Source organism: Mustela lutreola, chromosome 2 (genome assembly GCF_030435805.1).
Source record: "Mustela lutreola isolate mMusLut2 chromosome 2, mMusLut2.pri, whole genome shotgun sequence".
Taxonomy (NCBI): domain Eukaryota; kingdom Metazoa; phylum Chordata; class Mammalia; order Carnivora; family Mustelidae; genus Mustela; species Mustela lutreola.
Window position 1 is genome coordinate 17,296,423 of NC_081291.1, and position 20,117 is coordinate 17,316,539.

The 20,117-nt window shown below is 37.9% G+C and overlaps 1 protein-coding gene across 5 annotated transcripts in view; it reads right to left on the reverse strand.

Annotated features, from left to right (window-relative positions):
- SETD2 (SET domain containing 2, histone lysine methyltransferase) overlaps positions 1 to 20,117 on the reverse strand; it is a 125,923-nt gene that overhangs the window by 79,275 nt on the left and 26,531 nt on the right. For all 5 annotated transcript variants that reach the window (XR_009350683.1, XR_009350684.1, XR_009350685.1 and 2 more), the window contains exons 2-7: positions 14,371 to 14,386; positions 8,244 to 12,607; positions 4,826 to 4,957; positions 3,351 to 3,479; positions 1,828 to 1,951; positions 799 to 876 (exon numbers count right to left, since the gene is read on the reverse strand). Coding sequence is in view for 2 of the 5 variants with exons in the window: in XM_059160733.1 (XP_059016716.1) it covers positions 799 to 876; positions 1,828 to 1,951; positions 3,351 to 3,479; positions 4,826 to 4,957; positions 8,244 to 12,607; positions 14,371 to 14,386 (4,843 nt within the window). In the remaining 3 variants the exon portion in view is untranslated. The remainder of the gene's footprint in view (positions 1 to 798; positions 877 to 1,827; positions 1,952 to 3,350; positions 3,480 to 4,825; positions 4,958 to 8,243; positions 12,608 to 14,370; positions 14,387 to 20,117) is intronic.

Here is a 20,117-nt window from a genome sequence, read left to right on the forward strand (position 1 = left end):
ATGGGCAAAGAGAAGTGACAATTAAATGCAATGGGAGGGCGCCTGGGTGGCTCAGTGGGTTAAAGCCTCTGCCTTCGGCTCAGGTCATGATCCCAGGGTCCTGGGATCGGGTCCCGCATCGGGCTCTCTGCTCAGCGGGGAGCCTGCTTCCTCCTCTCTCTCTCTCTGCCTGCCTCTCTGCCTACTTGTGATCTCTGTCTGTCAAATAAATAAATAAAATCTTTTTAAAAATAAATAAATAAATAAATGCAGTGGGAGTTCCTGGATTGGCTCCTAGTCAAGAAAAATGACAAATAACAAAATCTGAATAAAGACTTTAGATTAGTTAACAGTTAATAGTATTTCTTGGATTGGGTACCTGTATAATGGTTATATACAATGTGAGCATTTGGGGAAGCTAAGTGAAGCATATGGAACTGTATACTGTTTCTGCACTATTTTATATACTTAAACTTATTTCAAAATAAGATTTTTAACAATAGAGTAGGAAAAAACAATTCAAATGATTGAAAAAATAAAATTCACAGGTACCCTTAATGTAGAACAGCAATTTTTTTTTAAAGATTTATATTTATTTATGACATAGAGAAATAGCGAGAGGGAATACAAGCATAGGGGAGTTGGAGAGGGGAAAGCAGGCTCCCTGCGGAGCAGGAATCCCAATGCAGGGCTTGATCCCAAGACCCTGGGATCATGATCTGAGCCTAAGGCAGATGCTTAACGACTGAGCCATCCAGGTGCCCCAAGAGAACAGCAATCTTGAACAAAATCCCAAACTCTAAATCTAACTCAACTTACTTTTTGAGTTTCACAGTTTGGCTCACAGCTGTGATTCATGAAACGAGAACAGTTTCCTTTCTGAGTGGCATCTATTATCTAGGGGAAAGGATAATTTTAAGAGTTAGAAATGAGACTTTAAAATACATGTACATTTTATGAAGGAAAGGCATTAGGCAAATGTATGACCTATATTTCCAATCCCTCCTCCTCTTTTATGTACAGACACATCCAAGGGACAAATACCCAACAGCCTCCTCTAGGAGATCTGCTAACCATAAACATCTTACTTATAAGCAAAATTATCTCCGTATCTACCAATAATTCTTCCATTTACTTTTAGCTACTTCTAATATCCTCTTATATTCCAATCTCATTTCTCATGTACAAAACTCCATTTTAAAGCGCATGTTATACCACAGTGCAGGAGCTCTCAAACTCCAGTGTCTATCTGAATTCCCAGAGAGCTTGTTAAAACTCCTGCTGGACCCACCCTCAGAGACAGATTCAACAGGTGCTGGGGTAGGACCTAGAATTAGGTTTTCCAGGACTGAATAAAGAGAAAGATATGAGAATCTAGCTAAATTTTATTACACCAGACATTAAAGAGATTTGTAAAAATGTAAAACAATGGTACTCATGTTTAAAACAAAAATCATTTGAAAATGCTTTATTTTCATAAAAACATTTATGTCAACGTATAATGGGCTTGTTGCTTTTCAGTGGTTTAGTAAGTATTTTTCCATTTCTCAGCTTTAATTTTTATTTAAGTATTGACAAATGTAACCCACATCAAAAAAAAAAACAAAAAACCTCTTTGGAGATATCAGTCATTTTTAAGAGTTATAATATGAAGCATGTATGTTTACATTTACCTATATATGTAAATATCTCCCTCTCCCAATCTTTTTATAAACAAAAACTATATATACTATTCTGCTCCTCTTTTTTGTCACTTAATGTCTTTTGAAAAATCTTTCCATTCAATGACCCTTTCAAACTCAACAATTTCCCAATCTGTTTCAAAGAAAACACATTCATGCTGCTCACCTCATCATTCTTCAGGGCCATGAAATAGTAGTGGATGTTTTTGTTCCGTGCATACTCCTTTACCCGGGCTTTAAACTCTTTATGATCAAGTACTTCTCCACAATATTCTAGCACAAAGGTGTTCCTGGCAAAACAAAGGGGAAACAATAGCACTTCCTGCCTAGGAGCTTTATGGAAAACATACATCCATGTAAAAATAATGGATTTAATAAAATACAATTGGATAAATTTGGTATCATACAAAATATATATAAAGTACCTAGCATCTAACTGAGGTTTTCTCCTTCCCAATATTTTTCAAAAAATGTTGATTATAAGACACTTTTACATTTATACATACTATCAAAATATGTATTCCTGATTTAACCAGATATTAAAGCAAACACTCAAGTCTGGTTTATGATCATGAAAACAGTGATTTACAGCTGAGAAACAGCTCTGAGGAAATCAGGATGCACTGAAATATTAAAGGCTTTATGCTCTAAGAAAAAAGATGGCAATTTAAATATAGCAGCCCTTCTACTGCCTTTATACAAAGGTCTCTGAAGATGTTAAAGGTCAAATAGACCTTTTCTCTCACAACAGCCTCTGTGAGTTTTCTCTAGTATCTATCAATAATCACGATTAATCACTCTCCTTAGTGTCTCTCAGATACCTTCCAACCCTGACTGGTCTTTCCTTGTTATTTAGTATCTTCAGTACTGGAGAAGAAATGAGTATACTATACACAAGGAATGTCATGTTCTTTAACATAACTAACTAGCAGATTAGCTCCAAAGCCTTCCTCACCCTGTGCATATCTCACAATATGTCCTCTTAGATGGGAATGACCTACCAGTGAAGATCTAAACAGTTTGGAACTAAAGCATGAAAAACACTACCATCAGCATAGGGAAGTTATATGAGTAGGAAAATGTGGGGAACCTGGGAACATTCAGTGCTAGGGTATTTTACCAAAGCAGGGTTCTTTGTGAGAAGCTTAGAAAGGCTAAAGAGCTTTAGGAAACAATTGAAAATATTTTCTTTAAAAAAAAAAATTTTAGGGACACCTGGGTGGTTCAGTCGGTTGAGCAGCTGCCTTCGGCTCAGGTCATGATCCTGGCATCCTGGGATCAAGTCCTGAATCGCTCCTTTGTCCAGCAGGGAGCCTGCTTCTTTCTCTGCCTCTGCCTGCCACTCTGCCTGCTTATGTGCTTTCTCTGACAAATAAATAAAATCTTTTTTTAAAAAAATTTTTTTATCTATTTACTCATCAGAGAGAGAGAACACAAACAGGGGAAGCGGAAGGCAGAGGGAGAAGCAGACTCCCCACTGAGCAAGGAGCCCGACTCAGGACTTGATCCCTGGACTTGGGGATCATGACATGAGTCAAAGACAGATGTTTAATCAACTGAGCCACCCAGGCAACCCCATAATAATCATTATTAAACTTCAGTGTAACAAACACATTATTTTCCTACAAAGTAGCTAACCAACTTCAACAATACAAAAATAAAGTGAAAGAGGATTAAGACATAACTTACGAAGGAAGGTCTTTGGCAGCTCTCAAGCCCCAGCCTTTCTTTTCTGTGAGTATCACTTCCACATCTGCATGCTGTTTTCTCTGAAATCGTCTATTGGAACAATAATCCCCATTTGGACACCGAGAAGAACTAAAATGAGAAGTGGAGAAAATTAATCTCTAATGACACATAAGATGTGGATAAAAACTAACAAGTAACAACAACAAAAACAAACAAGAGATACAACAATGGCATCTGCCTCGGTGCAGAAACACGGAACAAGGCCCACTTGAGGAATGGAGAAAACAGCAGATGACCGGTAAGAGAAGTGCGCTGCAGGAAAACTGAAGGGCAGGTCGTTGATCTTTGAACACCAGCTTAAATTTGAACCTGATCCTGAAAACTACTTTAAGTTTGACTGTGGGAAACACATAAAGAAAAGTATTCTATACTTCCCATCTCTTTAGCAAGGTTGGAAGGAAAAGTCAGAAATGTGCAGAGGCCAGGGCAACAATGTCAAGTTAGGAGAATAGTGTTAACTCTTCTGTCTCCTCTTCTTACACATGTATGTCATCTCTACTTTCAGTTTAATAAAGGAATATCAAAGTGCTTTCTCTTTATTTTTCTGAGTAGGTTTTATTCTCTAACACTAGAACATGAGCAAAATAAAAAACTGAGTTTGAAAGAGAACACTTTATTAACACTAAGAACAAAATATCTACATTATAAATCACCTTCATATTCTCTTCATGTTAAAAAATGATACAATTTTTCATCAAATTGGTAAAAAAAATTAACCACACTTTTTTTAATGTAAAGATGCTTATGGCTTATAAGAAAAATATAGAAGAAAATTTCTTAAGAGGAGATAAATAATTATGAGTTAACTATAAACAGACTATATAAAGCAACCTAGAGAAGATTAAGATAGGTCTGTATACTTTGCTCTCAACAGGCATCCAAAACATATTTAATTATGTGATCATGTGTGTTTGGGCCAGGGTGAGGGGATAAAATTCAAAAAAAGTGCATATGGTAAAGATTTCATTTCTATATGTAAAAAGTGGAAATATCTATGAATGTTGGTATAGGTATAAAAAGTACTGGCAAAGACCAGAAATAGAGGGATTGGGGTTTGGAAGACATTTTACTTTATGCACTTTTGAAATGCTACGGTTTTATCTCATCTTATAGTAAAAGCTAAAAAAATACCAACATTTACCTCTCAAGACACAAACATTATAAGAGATAAAAGGTTATGACATTAGTTTTAGGGCTACTTAACAGAGCACTGTCAAAGTATACTATAACGTACAATGCAAGAAAAATCTACCTCCTTATAAACACTGTTATACATTGGAGATTTCATTGCTTATAAATACTCAACAACGGGTAGAAGGAGAAAGGTTAAATCTTATTCATCACTAATTCTTTCTACTATTTTGAGACATTTAATAGAACGACTGAGCAAAATCAGAACATCTTAATTTACTTACCATTCAATCATGAGGAGACGATTAAGACAATCTTCCCCGCATGCTATTTCACCTTGAGCTCTTTCATCTTTAGAAAGAGGTGTACACTCACACTGCATTCGCTTAATATCCCGATGGGATTTATTCTTCTTTCTATTAGGTAAAATTTCGTAAGAATTGGTTTAAGAAATCTCCTGGCAATGATACAACATACACAATCAAATATGTGCTAAATCTCCTTAGTTTCACATTTAATGATTCTGGTTAAGTCAAACATTCAAAAAGAAGAAAATATCTCCTCACTACTATCTATGAGACTAAAAACACTAAGACTTATGCTGCAAAGAGAATGAGAGGAAACCCTCAGCCCCGACAAATGGAAGGATAGGGTAAGTTTAAGTCTATCATCTATCATTTCCTAGTTCAATTCAGCTAAATCTCAAATTCTGAGCAATTTCAAGTGTTAATAGTTATATTTGGCTCAGGAAAAAAATGAGAATCAAAAGGTGACACAGTTGATTAAAATGAAGTTTAAGAATCAGTCCTGGGAATGTGTGGGGGCCTCAGTCGATTGGGCATCTGCCTTTGGCTGGTTATGATTCTGGAGTCCTGGTATTGGGTCCTACATCAGGCTCCTTGCTTAGAGGGGAGGAGCCTGCTTCTCTCTGCCCGCTGCTCCCTCTGACAAATAAATAAATAATCTTAAAAAAATAAAAAGAATCAGTTCTCCTCGATGAGGTTGAGAAAAAAAGATACTTAATTTATAAAACACAGAGACTGAGGAAGGAAAGAAGTTGCTAAAAAATAAATTAAAAAATAAGTTCTTTTTTCTTTTAGAGAGAGCATGAGAGCATATGCACACACAAGCAATGGAGAAGGAACACAGGGAGAGGGAGAGAGAGAATCTTAAACAGGCTCCATGCCCAGATCAGAGCTCAATGCAGGGCTCTCTCTCACAACCCTGAAATCATGACCTGAACCAATATCAGAGTCAGACGATTAACAGACTAAGCCACCCAAGAACCCGTAAAAATAAGACTTTTATTAAGAGTTTAACTCCATAAATCTTTCAGAGAATCTTTCAGTAACAATGAATTTCTAAAAATCTTATTTAACAGAAAATTAAATGATTAAAAAAAGAATGAAGTATAATTTACAGAAGTGTATAACAGAATAATAAGGCCTTGCAGAATAATCAGAGGACTAAACTTTTTCAACACAGATTGATTTGGGGGTAAAAAGGGAAAACTGTTCAAAACGGACTGGGTTCATAAATACCTACACCAGATATTGCAAAGAAAGTGAAAATGTGATTATTGCCTGGCTTTTATGTTGAACTTTCTTTCTGACCCTTGTCCAAAAGGAAGGAAAAAAATCAAAGAAGTTTGAAGAAGATCGCCTTAAGATTAGGGCAGTTTGACTCCAACTATCAGACAGTGAAGAGCATAGCTGCTCTATGCAGCTGTCTTAATCTCCTAACTAATCTGCTTTCATCTTCAACATATGGTCTATTACAGTCCCAACTTAAAAAGTACCTGAAGAGTGTCCTGACAGCTTCAACTAAGTTTGAGTAACAGGAATGACTCATCTGGATCAATTCAAGGTATCATTCATTAATAAGTGTATGACTACTCTCAGTCTGAAGAAACGGAACTAAAGATAAACCATGTATCTATTTACAAGTACTTTAAGAACTGTAGTTTTGAAAAATCGGCAAAAGCTTTATTTTGTATTGCTCTGTAAGGACTAATGGGCAGATTCAGATAACCCTATTTTCATTAAACCTAAGATAATTTTTTCACTATACTCAAAACCATTGCAAAATTTGTGTTCTTGGTGGCTCCTAAAGGCCCAGCATATAAGAATAAGCACTTTAAAAATGCGGAATATGGGGCACCTGGGTGGCTCAGTGGGTTAAAGCCTCTGCCTTCGGCTCAGGTCATGATCCCAGGGCTCTCTGCTCAGCGGGGAGCCTGCTTCCCCCTCTCTCTCCACCTGCTTGTTATCTCTGTCAAATAAATAAATAAAATCTTCAAAAAAAAAAAAATGTTGGATATATATAAATGCTTCTCACTCCAAAAAATCTCTCCAATGTTCCCACCAACCAGATCTATATATATGGTGTTACATGTATCTGGATCTCACTGCTGAACAAATCCCAGAGGACTGGGTTGATTAGTTTTACTTTAGTCTTTTAAAGACCCTGTGCGTGAATACTCACGCAATTCCTAAAAACTACTACTTAAAATATTCAGTATTTTAAACCTAAACCTAATTTACTAGATGTAAATTATTACTGTAAGAGACTCTCTATATCATAAAAAGGTTTTTATTTTTCAAGATTGATTTATTTATTCAGAAAGAGAGAGGGAAAACGTGTGAGCAGAGAGAGGGGCAGAAGGAGAGAGAGAATCTCAAACAGACTCCAAGCCCATCACGAAGCCTGACACAGGGCTCGATCTCACAACCCTGAGATCATGACCTGCATTAAAACCAAGAGTCGGATGCTCAACTAACTGAACCCAGGAGCCCCAAAAAAGCTTTTTTGTTTAAATATGAAAAACTTATCATGAGACCTAATTTTAACTTTACCTTAACCACAGTGAAAAAAAATTTCATTATAAAAAAAAATTTTAACACTTAAAAGATGATGGCTAGGTAGAGTCTTAGGTAGAAGAGAAATTTGCAAAAGGAAAGACTACAGGTTTTTTTGTTTAAAAAGGCACATTTAACACATACTCATATTGGGAAAACAAGAGGACTGTCGAGGAAACGTGAAAGAAAGCGAGCTGTGCAGCTCTGCTTTGGAGGACTATGTTTCATTACTCCTATTCTCATTATACTTGCTAGGGATCTGTAGTAAACCATTTTATCATTTAATTCTAAAATAGTGGTTATGCTATTGCCAAATTTAATCATTTAATCTATTAGCAATAGACTTAAAAACCAGACAGAAAATGGTGTTCTAGTCTAGTTCCAGTTTTATGAAGTACCTTTTAAAGATACTTCATTCTAAGCATTTTTGAAAAGGAAAAAAAAAAAAATCAAGCACAATTACTTTTTTCTTTTTCTAAGAGCAGACTATTTTGCTGAGATTTTGTTTCACTGTTCATCATAGTTACACATGTAAAAGGAATTTAAGAAAAATAGGGCTGGCCTAAATCACACTTTCAGAACCCAAAAGGTAATGAGACTCCCCCCTCAAATAAAAAATAGACATCCCCTTCCTAGGCAGTGGGGGATGGATACTGAGGGAAGGAACCTATGACATCAAATCTAAACAGGTAAATACTTTTTCAATTGTTTAATGTATATCTTATCACAAACCTGTATTTTATACAATTGACCTCATATAACGTGAATCATTGAAAGCTGTTTTTTTTTTTTTTTTTAACAAAAAGAGTTTAAAATTTGCTGCACAAGCATTCAGCAAGCTTACCTTTCTGTTAAATAAACATTTTCTTCAATCAGATCGAAGTAACAAGGCATCTTCCCTTGCTTGGCATATTCTTTCCATCGCTGTGGGTCCCTGAAGTCCTCCATGACACAAGAAGGCCCAACCAGGGCTGAGGCCGGAGGCACTGCTGTTTCCCCTGGCTCTACCGCTACTCGAACTTTCTTTCTGTCCTGAAGTTCACCTTCACTTTCAGAATCACTCTCCAATTCCTGTCTCCTTTTTTTTGGAGGTCCTCTATCTTTCATATCATTTTTTTCTAAGTTTTTTGAAAGATCTTTCTTTTCATTCACAGTTAAAGAATCCTTAACGGAATTGCTGCTTATTTCAGGTGCTTGCACTGACCCCTTGTCCTTCTGAAAGGACAGAAAAAACTTACTGGACTGCGTTGAAAAATGAGATCCTCCACGTTGATCCCAATTCTCCTCCTCTTCACGGTCATCTGTTAAGGAATCTGGTACCTGCCCTTGAATTCGATCATACACAACCCCAGTTCCAGGAGGTCTACCTGCTGATCTTGGATCCCAGTAGCCATTGCCTTGCCAGTAATTACGTGTCCCACCATAATGCTCTGCACTTTGCTGATACTTGTGTCCACCACAGGCTCCATAGCTGCTGTCAGGTTGTTGATACGTGGTAGTAGGTTTTTCTTGTTGAGAGAATTCCCACCCTATGTTTCGGAGCTCTTCTGATGAACGGAAACCATCCACTCGCTCACAAGAGGAAGAAAAACTCAACTCTGTTTTTCCCAGTCGACTATCCGGTCTGTTAGGGAAAGTGATCTGTTGCCGAGACTTACTTGGGACATCTTCAAAATCATCAGAAGAATAAACTGGCAGTTCTTCCTGCTGCCTAGAAGCTATTTTGGCTTTTGTGGTTTCCTCAGAATTTGGATGACCTAGAAAGTCAGATTTCACATCTGTATGACTTGTACTATCAACCCCATCACTCTGAGGATGAGCAATTTCAGATAGGTGGTTATCTATTTGTTTTCTGCTAGGCTGTGAGAAAGAAACTTCCAGATTCTTCTCTGTCCCTTTATGATGGAAGAACTTCTCAGTTTGAGAACAGGGTTTGCTTGCTACACTCTCGAATTTTTCCTCATATGAATGTCTCCTTGACTCTAATCTCTCATCTTCCCAGTGGTCAGAATAGTGTCTGTAACTCTGACTACTCCGAGAAGAACAAGGACTGGTTTCTTCCATGGGCAAAGTAGAATTCTTTGGCACTACCACAACAGACTGAAGACGGTTTCTTGGAATACTGCTATCATCAGAATCTGTATCTTCAGAGTCACTTTCATCACTTGAACTTTCAGAAGAACCTGAATAATCTTCATGGACAGTAGATACAATCTCTGAGGCATGCCCACTACTGTCACATTTTAAGGTGTATGTTACACCATCACTGTCTTCCATGGTTAAATTCAAGTCACAAGACGAAAATACAACTTCTGAATCATCAGAGGTATGCACATGTCCTCTTCCTCCTTCTTCATCTAAAGAGATTTCTGCTCTTCCTCTTCTATCAGGCAATACGGAATTCCCTTCTTCTTGAGCCTCTTGCACACATTTCCCAGACAACCCATTATTATGCCTATTTTCCCAAGAAGCAAATCCTCTTCCTGAATCAGGAAGGCCGCTACCTACTTCTGCTACTGTTTCTTTCTCTGCATGCTTTAAAAACTCTGTGCTTTTACTCTTTAGCACAGCATCCAAAACCGGAGATGTGTTCTCTCCACACTGCAACAGAGTTAAACTGTCCACTTTTATTCCTGGTGGAAGACTCGGAAGAGATGAAGCAATGCCTGAACTCTCAATAGGTTGATATAAATCATCAAAATGGTTAACAGAAGCCGAACTAGTGCTACCAACATTCTGCTTATATTCTTCACATGCAAATTTTGAGTGCTGATCTGTCAGATTTCTATTATCACATATAACTGTTTTTGATTTCAAATGCACATTCATAAAGCTATTTGAAGAAATCTTCATAACTGAAGGCTCAATCTTTTCAGCTTCAGAATGATGCAATGAAGGGTTCTTGTCATTTGAAGTACAGCATATATCTGAATCTTTGGTTTTACAGCAAGAAACTGTCATATCGACTGGTTCTTTAATTACAGTTTTAGAATAATCTATAGTCATAACCGGCAAAGATAGAAGTTTATCTTGGTGTGGTGACACCGGAGGTTCTGCTTCTCTGAATGGGCTTCCTGACTTACTATGCAGCATGCAAGTATCATCTGAGTCTTTTTCTTTACATCTATTAACATTCTGAAATCCATTTGATGGAAGCATGCATCCTTTGACCAAAGGGGACACCTCCGATCCAGTCACACTATCATCAGAAGACATCAAAACAGTGTCAGCTTTAGAAGTGCAAAATGTTGCCAAATCAGATTCTGCCCCAGGAGACCCATTTATATTTAATTCTATGGGGCAATAACTTCTTAATTGATCATTCTTCACCTTAGATAAAGAGTCTAATTCCTTAATACTATCATGGCTATCATGTCCTATAAATTCAGATTTAAAAATAAGTGATTCATCTAGCTTTTTAAAAGTAGGTGAATCATTTAATCGATTTGATGGAGATGGAGACCCAGTCTTTTCTCTTTCAGGAATTTTACTAATCATTCTTAAATCACTACCTTTTGAACAAGGAGCCTGTAAATTAGAAGAATGAGACGGTTTGATTTCCTCATTTAATTCTGTACAACAGAAAGAATTTTTAAATTTATCAGACTTGGATATAGATTTTGAAAGGGTAGATTTGTAACGGGAAGCACTGTTATCATGCTTGGAATAGGATGACCCCCGTCGGAATACCAGTTCATTAGGGGGAGAACAACATCTTTTCATTGCTTCATTTTCTGAAGTCCTTTTTGATTCTCTTTCTAATTTGGAAGAATACTTTCCTCTCTTCTCCATCTCTAAGTAAGAGGACTCAGTTTTGCAGTCCCTATCAGATTTAGAATAGGATGATGATGTCCTTAGGTCTCTGTAAGAGAAGGAATGAGAGGAGGTACGCCTTGAGTAGGTCTTCTTATACTCCTCTTCTGAGTCAGAACTCTCTCGAGCTCTGTTATCTGTATATGGCCGAGAATAGCGTGCCCTCTCTCGATAAGGGGAACTCCGATGGTAGCGACGATCAGAGTCGTAATAATGGGATCGCTCCGACCGAGAATAGGATAAACTAGTTCTAGAGCCTCTGTCGGATCTGGAACGAGATCTGCTCCGCCTTCGCTCTCTCTCTGATCTACATCGAGAAGATATATACCGAGTATCTCTTTCAAGTTTTGAGTAGCTAAAATATTTATCATCTCTCTCTGTTTTAGACCGTGAAGATTTCCCTAAATCCTCGTTTTTTAAAGGTGCTAAGCTCTTTTTTGAATCTCTTTCCTTTTCAATGCTTGCTGAAAATTTTAAATCATGTGATCTTTGACTTGAGGAAGTCCGTACAGAATCTTCATCAGATTCTGAAGCAAGAAAGGTGCCTTCAGATTGTGAGGATTTCTTCTTAGAACCTGTTTTTTTGGAGCCCAGATTACTCTTAGAACTATCTGGAATTTCTTCTTCCTTCCCAATATGGGAATCCTCTTTTTGTGAGGCAATATCTACTTGCTCATTCAAATTTTGAGTTATGTGTTCTTCTGAACTATTAGATACAACAGCCTCCTGCTTAGTGTCCACTTCTGAAGATTCTGGTACAGTTGTAACTGGTGGTTCCTTCAGTGCTCTAACTGCTACATCTACTGGTGCTGTCATCAGAACTGGGATTGGTGTGTGTGGCAAGGCCACTGGCTCTGTTACTGGTGCTGGTGGTGAGAGTGTTGTGGCCTGAGGAGGTGGAGGTGGTGGAGGTGGAGATGAGGGTGGCGAGTCTACAGTTGTTGATTCTGCTATGACTGCTGGTAATGGTGCTATGGGAGGAGGTGGAGAGCTCACTGCTGTGGCAGGAGTCAGCAGTGGTCTGGATGTCACATGAAGCAGATGTTTCTTAAAATGAATTTTGCCCAATTCTACCCTTGATTTTGGTGGGGAAGAGTCTTCGGTAGTAGATAAGGTATCTGCAATGTCCATTTTAATTTTAGGGGTCAAGTCTACTTGAAGAGGTCCAGCTGGGGAGTTTGGAGTATCATTTTGCTTTTCATTGCCAAGTGCAGTCAGAAACCTGTTCTGCAAAGTTTTCTTTGTAAGGCTGAAACTGAAAGACACCTTCTGTCGTCCCTGTTCCTCCAAATTAACTTTAGTCTTGGTGCCTTTGGGTAAAAATCGACTAGAAGCAACACCTTTGAACATTGGTCCTTTGATGAAACCTGTTTTCTGCACATTTTCAATCTTTGCCTATAAATGAACAAAATAAGCAGTTACTACAACAATAAAGTTACTTTCAAATGACTAGTATCACAGTTTAAAATGTCAGAAAAATGAAAAGTCCTTTTTAAGGACAGTATGAATTTCACTAAGCTAGATAAGCACTTCTTTATTATAGAAAATTTCAAACACACTTAAAAGTATAGAGGATAGTATAAAAAATCCTAAGTACACACCTCAGTTTCAACAATTACCTGTATTTTTCTATTCTTGTCTGTTACACAAAGAATTTATCCATTTTATAACTTTTTCCCCCAGGCAGAATTTTCAACAAGAATGAAAAAAAAATCCTATTAATTCAAGACACAACACAAAAAGACAAGCGGATAGAGAGCAATAACTAACAACTCAATGAGAACAGTCTAGTCCTATGTCATAACTGAGAAGAAATAGCAGAAGTCATTATAACTAGTGGTCTCCTGACATCACACAGAATCACTTTGGTACTTGGTAAGAAAGCAACAAAATCTGCAACAAAACTCCAAGGAACAGCAATTCACTGGTTCTAAGGTAAGGCAAGAAAGTATGCTTTGTATGGTTTTGTTTTGGGGAACTAAGCATGTGAGGCAATTCCAACAGACTTCAGATTTGAAAACCAATGGTCTATACCAGCAATCTCCCATCTTATTTTACAGATGAGGTAAGCAAATGAGGACCAGACTTTTCTGCTTCCTGTAAATTAATCCGCCCTTGCACATTACCACTGTCTCTGCCTGGGCCTCACATACTCAGGCCATGCTAATTTATAGTCCAATTCTACCGTATAAGTATGAACCACAAAGTATACATCTAAGAAGATTTTTCCCTCCCTTTTTTGCCAAACCACCAAAGGAAATAGTGGGCTTTAGAAGTTTAAGGCATAACCTAGGTAGTAGAGAGAATATCAGAAAACTCTATCACCCTCAAGCCTAGATTAAAGATGGTATACTGCCCATCTGCAACACTTTTCTAATTGATATTCTTTAATCAACTCTCACTGTTTAAGAGAACAAGCTTTCCCTTTCAATATAGTAAAATCTGAAATCAGTTTTCAATATTATACAGTAACATTTCAAATGGGAAGTAAATGTTTCCTCAGGCATTATCACAGAGCAGTGGTCTTCAAATACTTTTAAGAAACAGAGTCCACTTGACAAATGACATCTTACATTGTAGCTCAATACATAAAAACAGGGAAAATGCTGTCTCCAGATCTGCCAGTTTTCTCTGCCTTGCCTAAAGCTTCTGAAGCTCCAAAGTTTAAAAACCGTTTTCTCAAGATATAAAGCGTTCCTCACTGGATGAGTTACTACAGATCTTAAAATTCAGCAAAAACAATTACTTCATTTCACATTCAAAATGATAGCTAGGGTTGCCTGGCTGGTGCAGACAGTAGAGTGCTCAGCTCTTGGTCTCAGAGTTGTTGAATTTGAGCCCCACATTGGGTGTACAGATAACTTTAAGAATAAAAACTTAAAAAAAAAAGTAAATTCTGAGTTATTGTGGGTGGTTTTGTTTTTTGTTTGAGAAAGCAAATACACACACGAAAGCAGGGAGAGGGAGAGAAACCTTAAGCAGGGTCCATGTCCAGCTCCTCAGAGTCTGACGTGGGGCTCGACCTCACAACCCAGAGATCATGACCCAAGTCAAAAATCAAGAGTCAGGTACTTAACCAACTGAGCCACCCAGGTGCCCCATCAATTCTGAATTTTTAATCCAATAATTACTGAATAACTAGTTAAAATAATACTTACCTCATTTTCTTCTTCTCTATTGCCATCCAGCCAAGAAAGCATGCAAAAGAATAAACAGAAATCGTAAATACTTAAAACCAATTGAAATCAAAGTTGTTTTTTATTAAAACCTAGGATACTACAACCTATTCAATATGGTATTCGGTAAAGTTTCAATTACATTTGGTATAGCAAATATTTATTGAAGATAGCACCACGAACTGTGAAATAAAAAGGTGAATAAAGCAGAGTGCCTGCCCTTAAGAAGCTTACAGTATCCTATAAATACAAAATGTAATATTGTTACAAAAGTTAATTCCAACATAATAAAATATACAAGGATAGAAATATGTACAGTGTAACAGCAAAGAGGGAGATAGCTCAGTTTAGTAGAAAGATAGGAAAGCAAAGAATCCTTCCTAAAAGAAGAGTAGTTTCTCAAGATGAAACCAGAGATGGAGACAAACCATAACAGACTCTTAATAATACTAAACAAACTGAGGGTTGCTGGATGGGAGAGGGATGGGGTAAGTGGGGGATGGATATTGGGGAGGGTGTGTGTTGTTTGTAATGAGCATTGGTTATTATAGAAAACTGATGAAGCACAGACCTGTAACTCTAAAACCAGGTGATACATTATATGTTAATTAATTGAACTTAAGTTTAAAAAATAAAAATATAAATAAATAAATTTCAAAGATTTACAGAGAAAGAAAAAAAAAAAAAAAGAAGAGTAGTTTCTAAAGAATATACCTGTAGGGAGATTCTAAGCAGAGGGAGAGTCTCCACAAAGGCACAGAAATGAAAACATAGAACAACATGCACTAGAAAACTAGAAACAGTTCAACATTACCTGGAGTATAAAGTAGAAGGCAGAAAGAAGCCAATAATTAGTTGAAGAAGGGGGCAGTAGCTAGGTCCAAAGGCCGGTTTCACATGAGGCCAAATAGATTTTATCTTACAGATTAGGTGTTCTTAATCCTTTGTGGTGTCCATTCAACTGTCCCTTTGCTGATTACAAGGTATATACTCTATTCAAGGTCACAGTGTGTGGCTCTCTGAGCACACAGTTATGTTCTAACAAAGCTAACCACACTGTGCCCTGAGATTGTGGAATCAAAAGCCTTAAGTCTGGTATACACCAGTGCACCAAGGCATACTGGGGAAAGGGAAGCCTCAAAAAGGGCTTTAGGTTATGACAGCCAGATTAGTACTTTAGGCAGGCCACTCTTTAGGCTATATGGCAAGACTGCAATGTAATAATCTGTTTTAAATGCCCCTTGAAAGAAATGTACAAACATCCTGTCTCCAAATGTAGGCCTGACTCCATCATAATCCAGTCTATTCACCAATGTCTACATAGCCATACAAAACCCAAACAATGAAGGGGAAAAAAGTTGGCAATACATGGATGAGATCTGAATCAGAGTCAAGGTTAAACACTTTCTTCTATTCCAAAACCACTAAAAACTTCACAGATGCAATCTTAGAACAACTTATTTCATTAATTCTGTGATGTACATTTTCCCCACAAATAATACTTCTGCATCAAACCATCGATAACATCATAGTTTGACAGGCACCATTTTTTCCTTTCTTAGTGGTTCATAAGATAGTTGTGTCTTACAACCTACGACATTCTAGATTTGGGGGCGCCTGGGTGGCTCAGTGGTTGGGGCATCTGCCTTCGGGCTCAGGTCATGATCCCAGGGTCCCAGGATAAGGCCAGGCGTCAGGCTCCCTGCTCAGTGGGGGGCCGGTTTTTCCCTCTTCCATTCCCCCTGCTTGTGTTCCCTCTCTCACTGCCTCTCTGTCAAATAAATAAAATCTTTAAAAAAAAAAAAAAAGATTTGATTTAAATTAGTACCATGTGGAATTTTTTCAAAGAACATCAAAGGTACCTGGACAAACCCAAGCATTTGGAATGTCATTCATATTTGTACTCTCCTTTCCAGTGTACATTTAAGAATGTTCATGCTTGGGGCGCCTGGGTGGCTCAGTGGGTTAAAACCTCTGCCTTCGGCTCAGGTCATGATCCCAGGGTCCTGGGATCGAGCCCCGAGTCAAGCTCTCTGCTCCACAGAGAGCCTGCTTCCTCCCCTTTCTCTCTCTGCCTGCCTCTCTGCTTACTTGTGATCTCTCTCTCTCTCTGTCAAATAAATAAAATCTTAAAAAAAAAAAAAAAAAAAAGAATGTTCATGCTTATCCCATGCTTGTATCCACCTATATCCATACAGGAGTGCTGGAAATATTGAGGTGACCAGAACTCTTTCCTAAGCCTCAGCAGTTCTACTTTGGACAAGCAAATGAACAGGATAATCCTGACAAACTATAATCAGCATCATCACATGATCAAAAGCTGGTGAAACATTACAGAAGTAGGATTCAGGGGTGGAGGGGGAATAATGATCCATTTCAGAAATCAGAGAATTGCTTAACAGAGATGGCAAGACATTTCCCAGAACATGATAATAAAATGTTTATAATAATAATAATATAGGCATGTATAGAAAATATGGGGGACAATATAAAATTTTCTCACTTTAAAGGCATGTCATGTTAATAAAGAAAGATCAAATTACAAACAAGCAAAAGGAAAAGTCCACAATCCAACATCCAGAGACAACTTCTATTAATACCTTGGTGTGAAAAGCCTTCCAATGTTTCTTCTGTGTATGTGATGGTGGTGGGGAGGAGAAGGATAAACAAAGATCTTTGTTTTCAAGTATAGCAATCATACCATACAAGCCATTCTGTGTCTTCCCTCCCTCCCTCATAATAAATAGAGCAGGGGAGCAAACAAGTTGTTTAGATCACAGAAAAAAATATGGAATCACTACAACAGACCAAAAGGAATGATCTTGAAAGAAGGAGATATAGATGAGTGAAGACATGGTTAAATTTTAAAACAAAGCAAGCATATCCTTTTGGTTTCTATTTCTCTCTCACATCCTCACTTGAGCATTGAGAGAAGGAACAGAGCAAAACAGTTAAAATTCAAGTGTAAGTAACAGAAATGGAAGTGGACTATAATCGTCAATGTTGCTGCCCAAAGCTGGACATTATTAATTTATAATAGAGCTTGGAAGCACATTTATTCTACTTTTGCTGGCAGCATTAAACTATCTAGAAGCAACTAAAGGAACAACTGGTGAATTACTCCAGAAAGTTGGGTGGGACAAGCGGGGTAGATGACAAGGAGATGAGAACTGAAGGCATTCCCAAGAATACATAAATGAGTGACCTAGTAACCCACAGATAACAGAAGAGAGTGAAATCTGAAAGCAGCTGATAAACTGAAAGAACAGGGCAGGGGCAAGATACTAGAAGCTTCAAAGAGTAAATCTTCTGGAAACCAGAAAGAGAGGTAGAAGGGTAAGGTGAAAGAATTGGAAATTATGGTCAGAGCACCAGAGCTGGGGTACATTTCCAGGAAATGACAACACCCAGCTGTGGCCACGGAAGCAGACTGCCATTGCAGTAAGACAAGACTTTTTTAAAGAAACAAAATTCTGAGCCCACAATAAGTAGCAAGAATCAGCCACAAATGTTTTCTAATAAAAGAACACTTGTTTTGGTAAACAGTATAAAATAATGATGAAGGAAGGTTGACAGAACTAGGGTATGGAAGCCAGAGCTAGGAGTACAGAGTCCCCAATATCCCTACCATGAAAAATAAACAGGCATGCAGACACAGCCATTTAATTCTCTAGCAAACAATCATGTTAGAATGGCCTTATTTCTTCTTTTGAAAAGCTAATATTGAAAACAAAACAACAAAAAAAAAAAACAGGAAGACTGAAGCCAGTTGTCTGTCAAAAACGTATAGTAGAAGTATCTGCAGCTTGCTGGAGAGCTACCTTTAAAGAATGTTGATTAGTCCAAGTCGGCACGGTGCCAGATCTCCACCAGGCCACAGGATACATGTGGAAATGACTCAATTAAGAGATATAGTCATAGCATGTTCAAAGAACCAATGAATAACATGACTATTAAAATCAACCAACTAACTACCCAATCTCTCTGGTTAGGACACAAAAACTTAAGTTTCCAAAGGGAAGCTTGGTATGGGAGATTTGGCCATATCAAGAATATTCGCAGATGGGGACACCTGTGTCCTGAGACTGCTTGTGCTCCCTCTCTCGTGTGTCTCCCTCTGTAAAATAATAAATAAAATCTTTAAAAAAAAAAAAAAAAAGAATATTCACAGATGAATACTCACAGCTGGATAGTAAGGAATCTATTCTGGATACCATGTCACATAAGAAATGATACAGTTAAAACAGAAGTTTGTTGTTTTTAAGATTTTATTTACTTGTCGAGAGTGAGAGAGAGCACAAGCAAGGGGAGCTGCAGGCAGAGGGAGAACCAGGCTCCCCCCTGACCAAGGAGCCCAACTCCAGACTCAATCCCAGGACCTGGGGATCATGACCTGAGCCAAAGGCAGATATTCAACCGACTAAGCCACCCACATATCCCAAACAGAAGTACTTTTATTACACCGGAAAAAAGACCACTTACAAGACCATAGTGATTTATTTTAAAATATCACAAAACTCAAAAGATAAAATACTCTTATTTTGCACAACTCCAGAAGTTGGAGCTGTGATATACAGAATGACAGATTTTAGCTCATTTTAAGTCTGAACATTTTAAATTCATTTTCTTTCTTTGAAAAATACATGCACTCAGGGGGAAATTCATAATATAAAGAGATACACAACTCAAATTAGATCTCTCTCTACTGGCAACTAATGTTAAGTTCTTCACACCCTTCTGGAAATTGTGTGCATAAATGAGCATATATATCTCTTTTTAAGGAGAAAACACATACACAAAAGGAAACCTACCTTTCTGTAACTTATTTTTCTCCATTTAAAGCCTTAGATATCATTATATATCAATACATATACATGTAGCTTCATTTTTAGTTCTACTATCATAATAGCTTTTCATGTTTCTAAGTCACTGGTATTTTCTTTCTGCTGGGAAGTGCTTTTTCGAGTCCTCTGCCAATCAACTGAATTGTTGGTCTTTCTTACTGATTTATAAAAATAAGATGTGAGGGGACGCCTGGGTGGCTCAGTTGGTTAAGCAGCTGCCTTCGGCTCAGGCCATGATCCCAGTGTCCTGGGATCAAGTCCCACATCGGGCTCCTTGCTCAGCAGGGAGCCCGCTTCTCCCTCTGCCTGCCATTCTGTCTGCCTGTGCTCGCTCTCTGCCCCCCTCTCTGATAAATAAATGAAATCTTTAAAAAAAAATAAATAAGATGTGAGGCATCTGCAACTGGAATATGTCACTGTACAGGGCACTGAAGTTTCCTTGTCATCAGAAAAGCTTAAGAAGAATCTGGATGAGAACTTACCTCAAATTAGACAGAATTCCTGTTTTAGATGTCAAGCTAAAAGTAAGGTCCTAGAAGGTCTCATTCCAGGCCTTCAGTTCACTGAGTCTCCTGAACCACAAATCAGAAGCAGCACTTAATTACTTTACCTTGATTTTAATAAGACTTTAAAAATGACACGGGGTGGGGGGCACCGGGGTGGCTCAGTGGGTTAAAGCCTCTGCCTTCAGCTCAGGTCATGATCCCAGAGTCCTGGGATCGAGCCCCACATTGGGCTCTGCTCAGCAGGTAGCCAGCTTCTCCCTCTCTCTCTCTGCCTGCCTCTCTGCCTACTTGTGATCTCTGTCAAATAAATTAACAATATTAAAAAAAAAAAAAAAAAGATGACATGGGAATGACTCTAAAGGTTTCTCACTAAAATTCA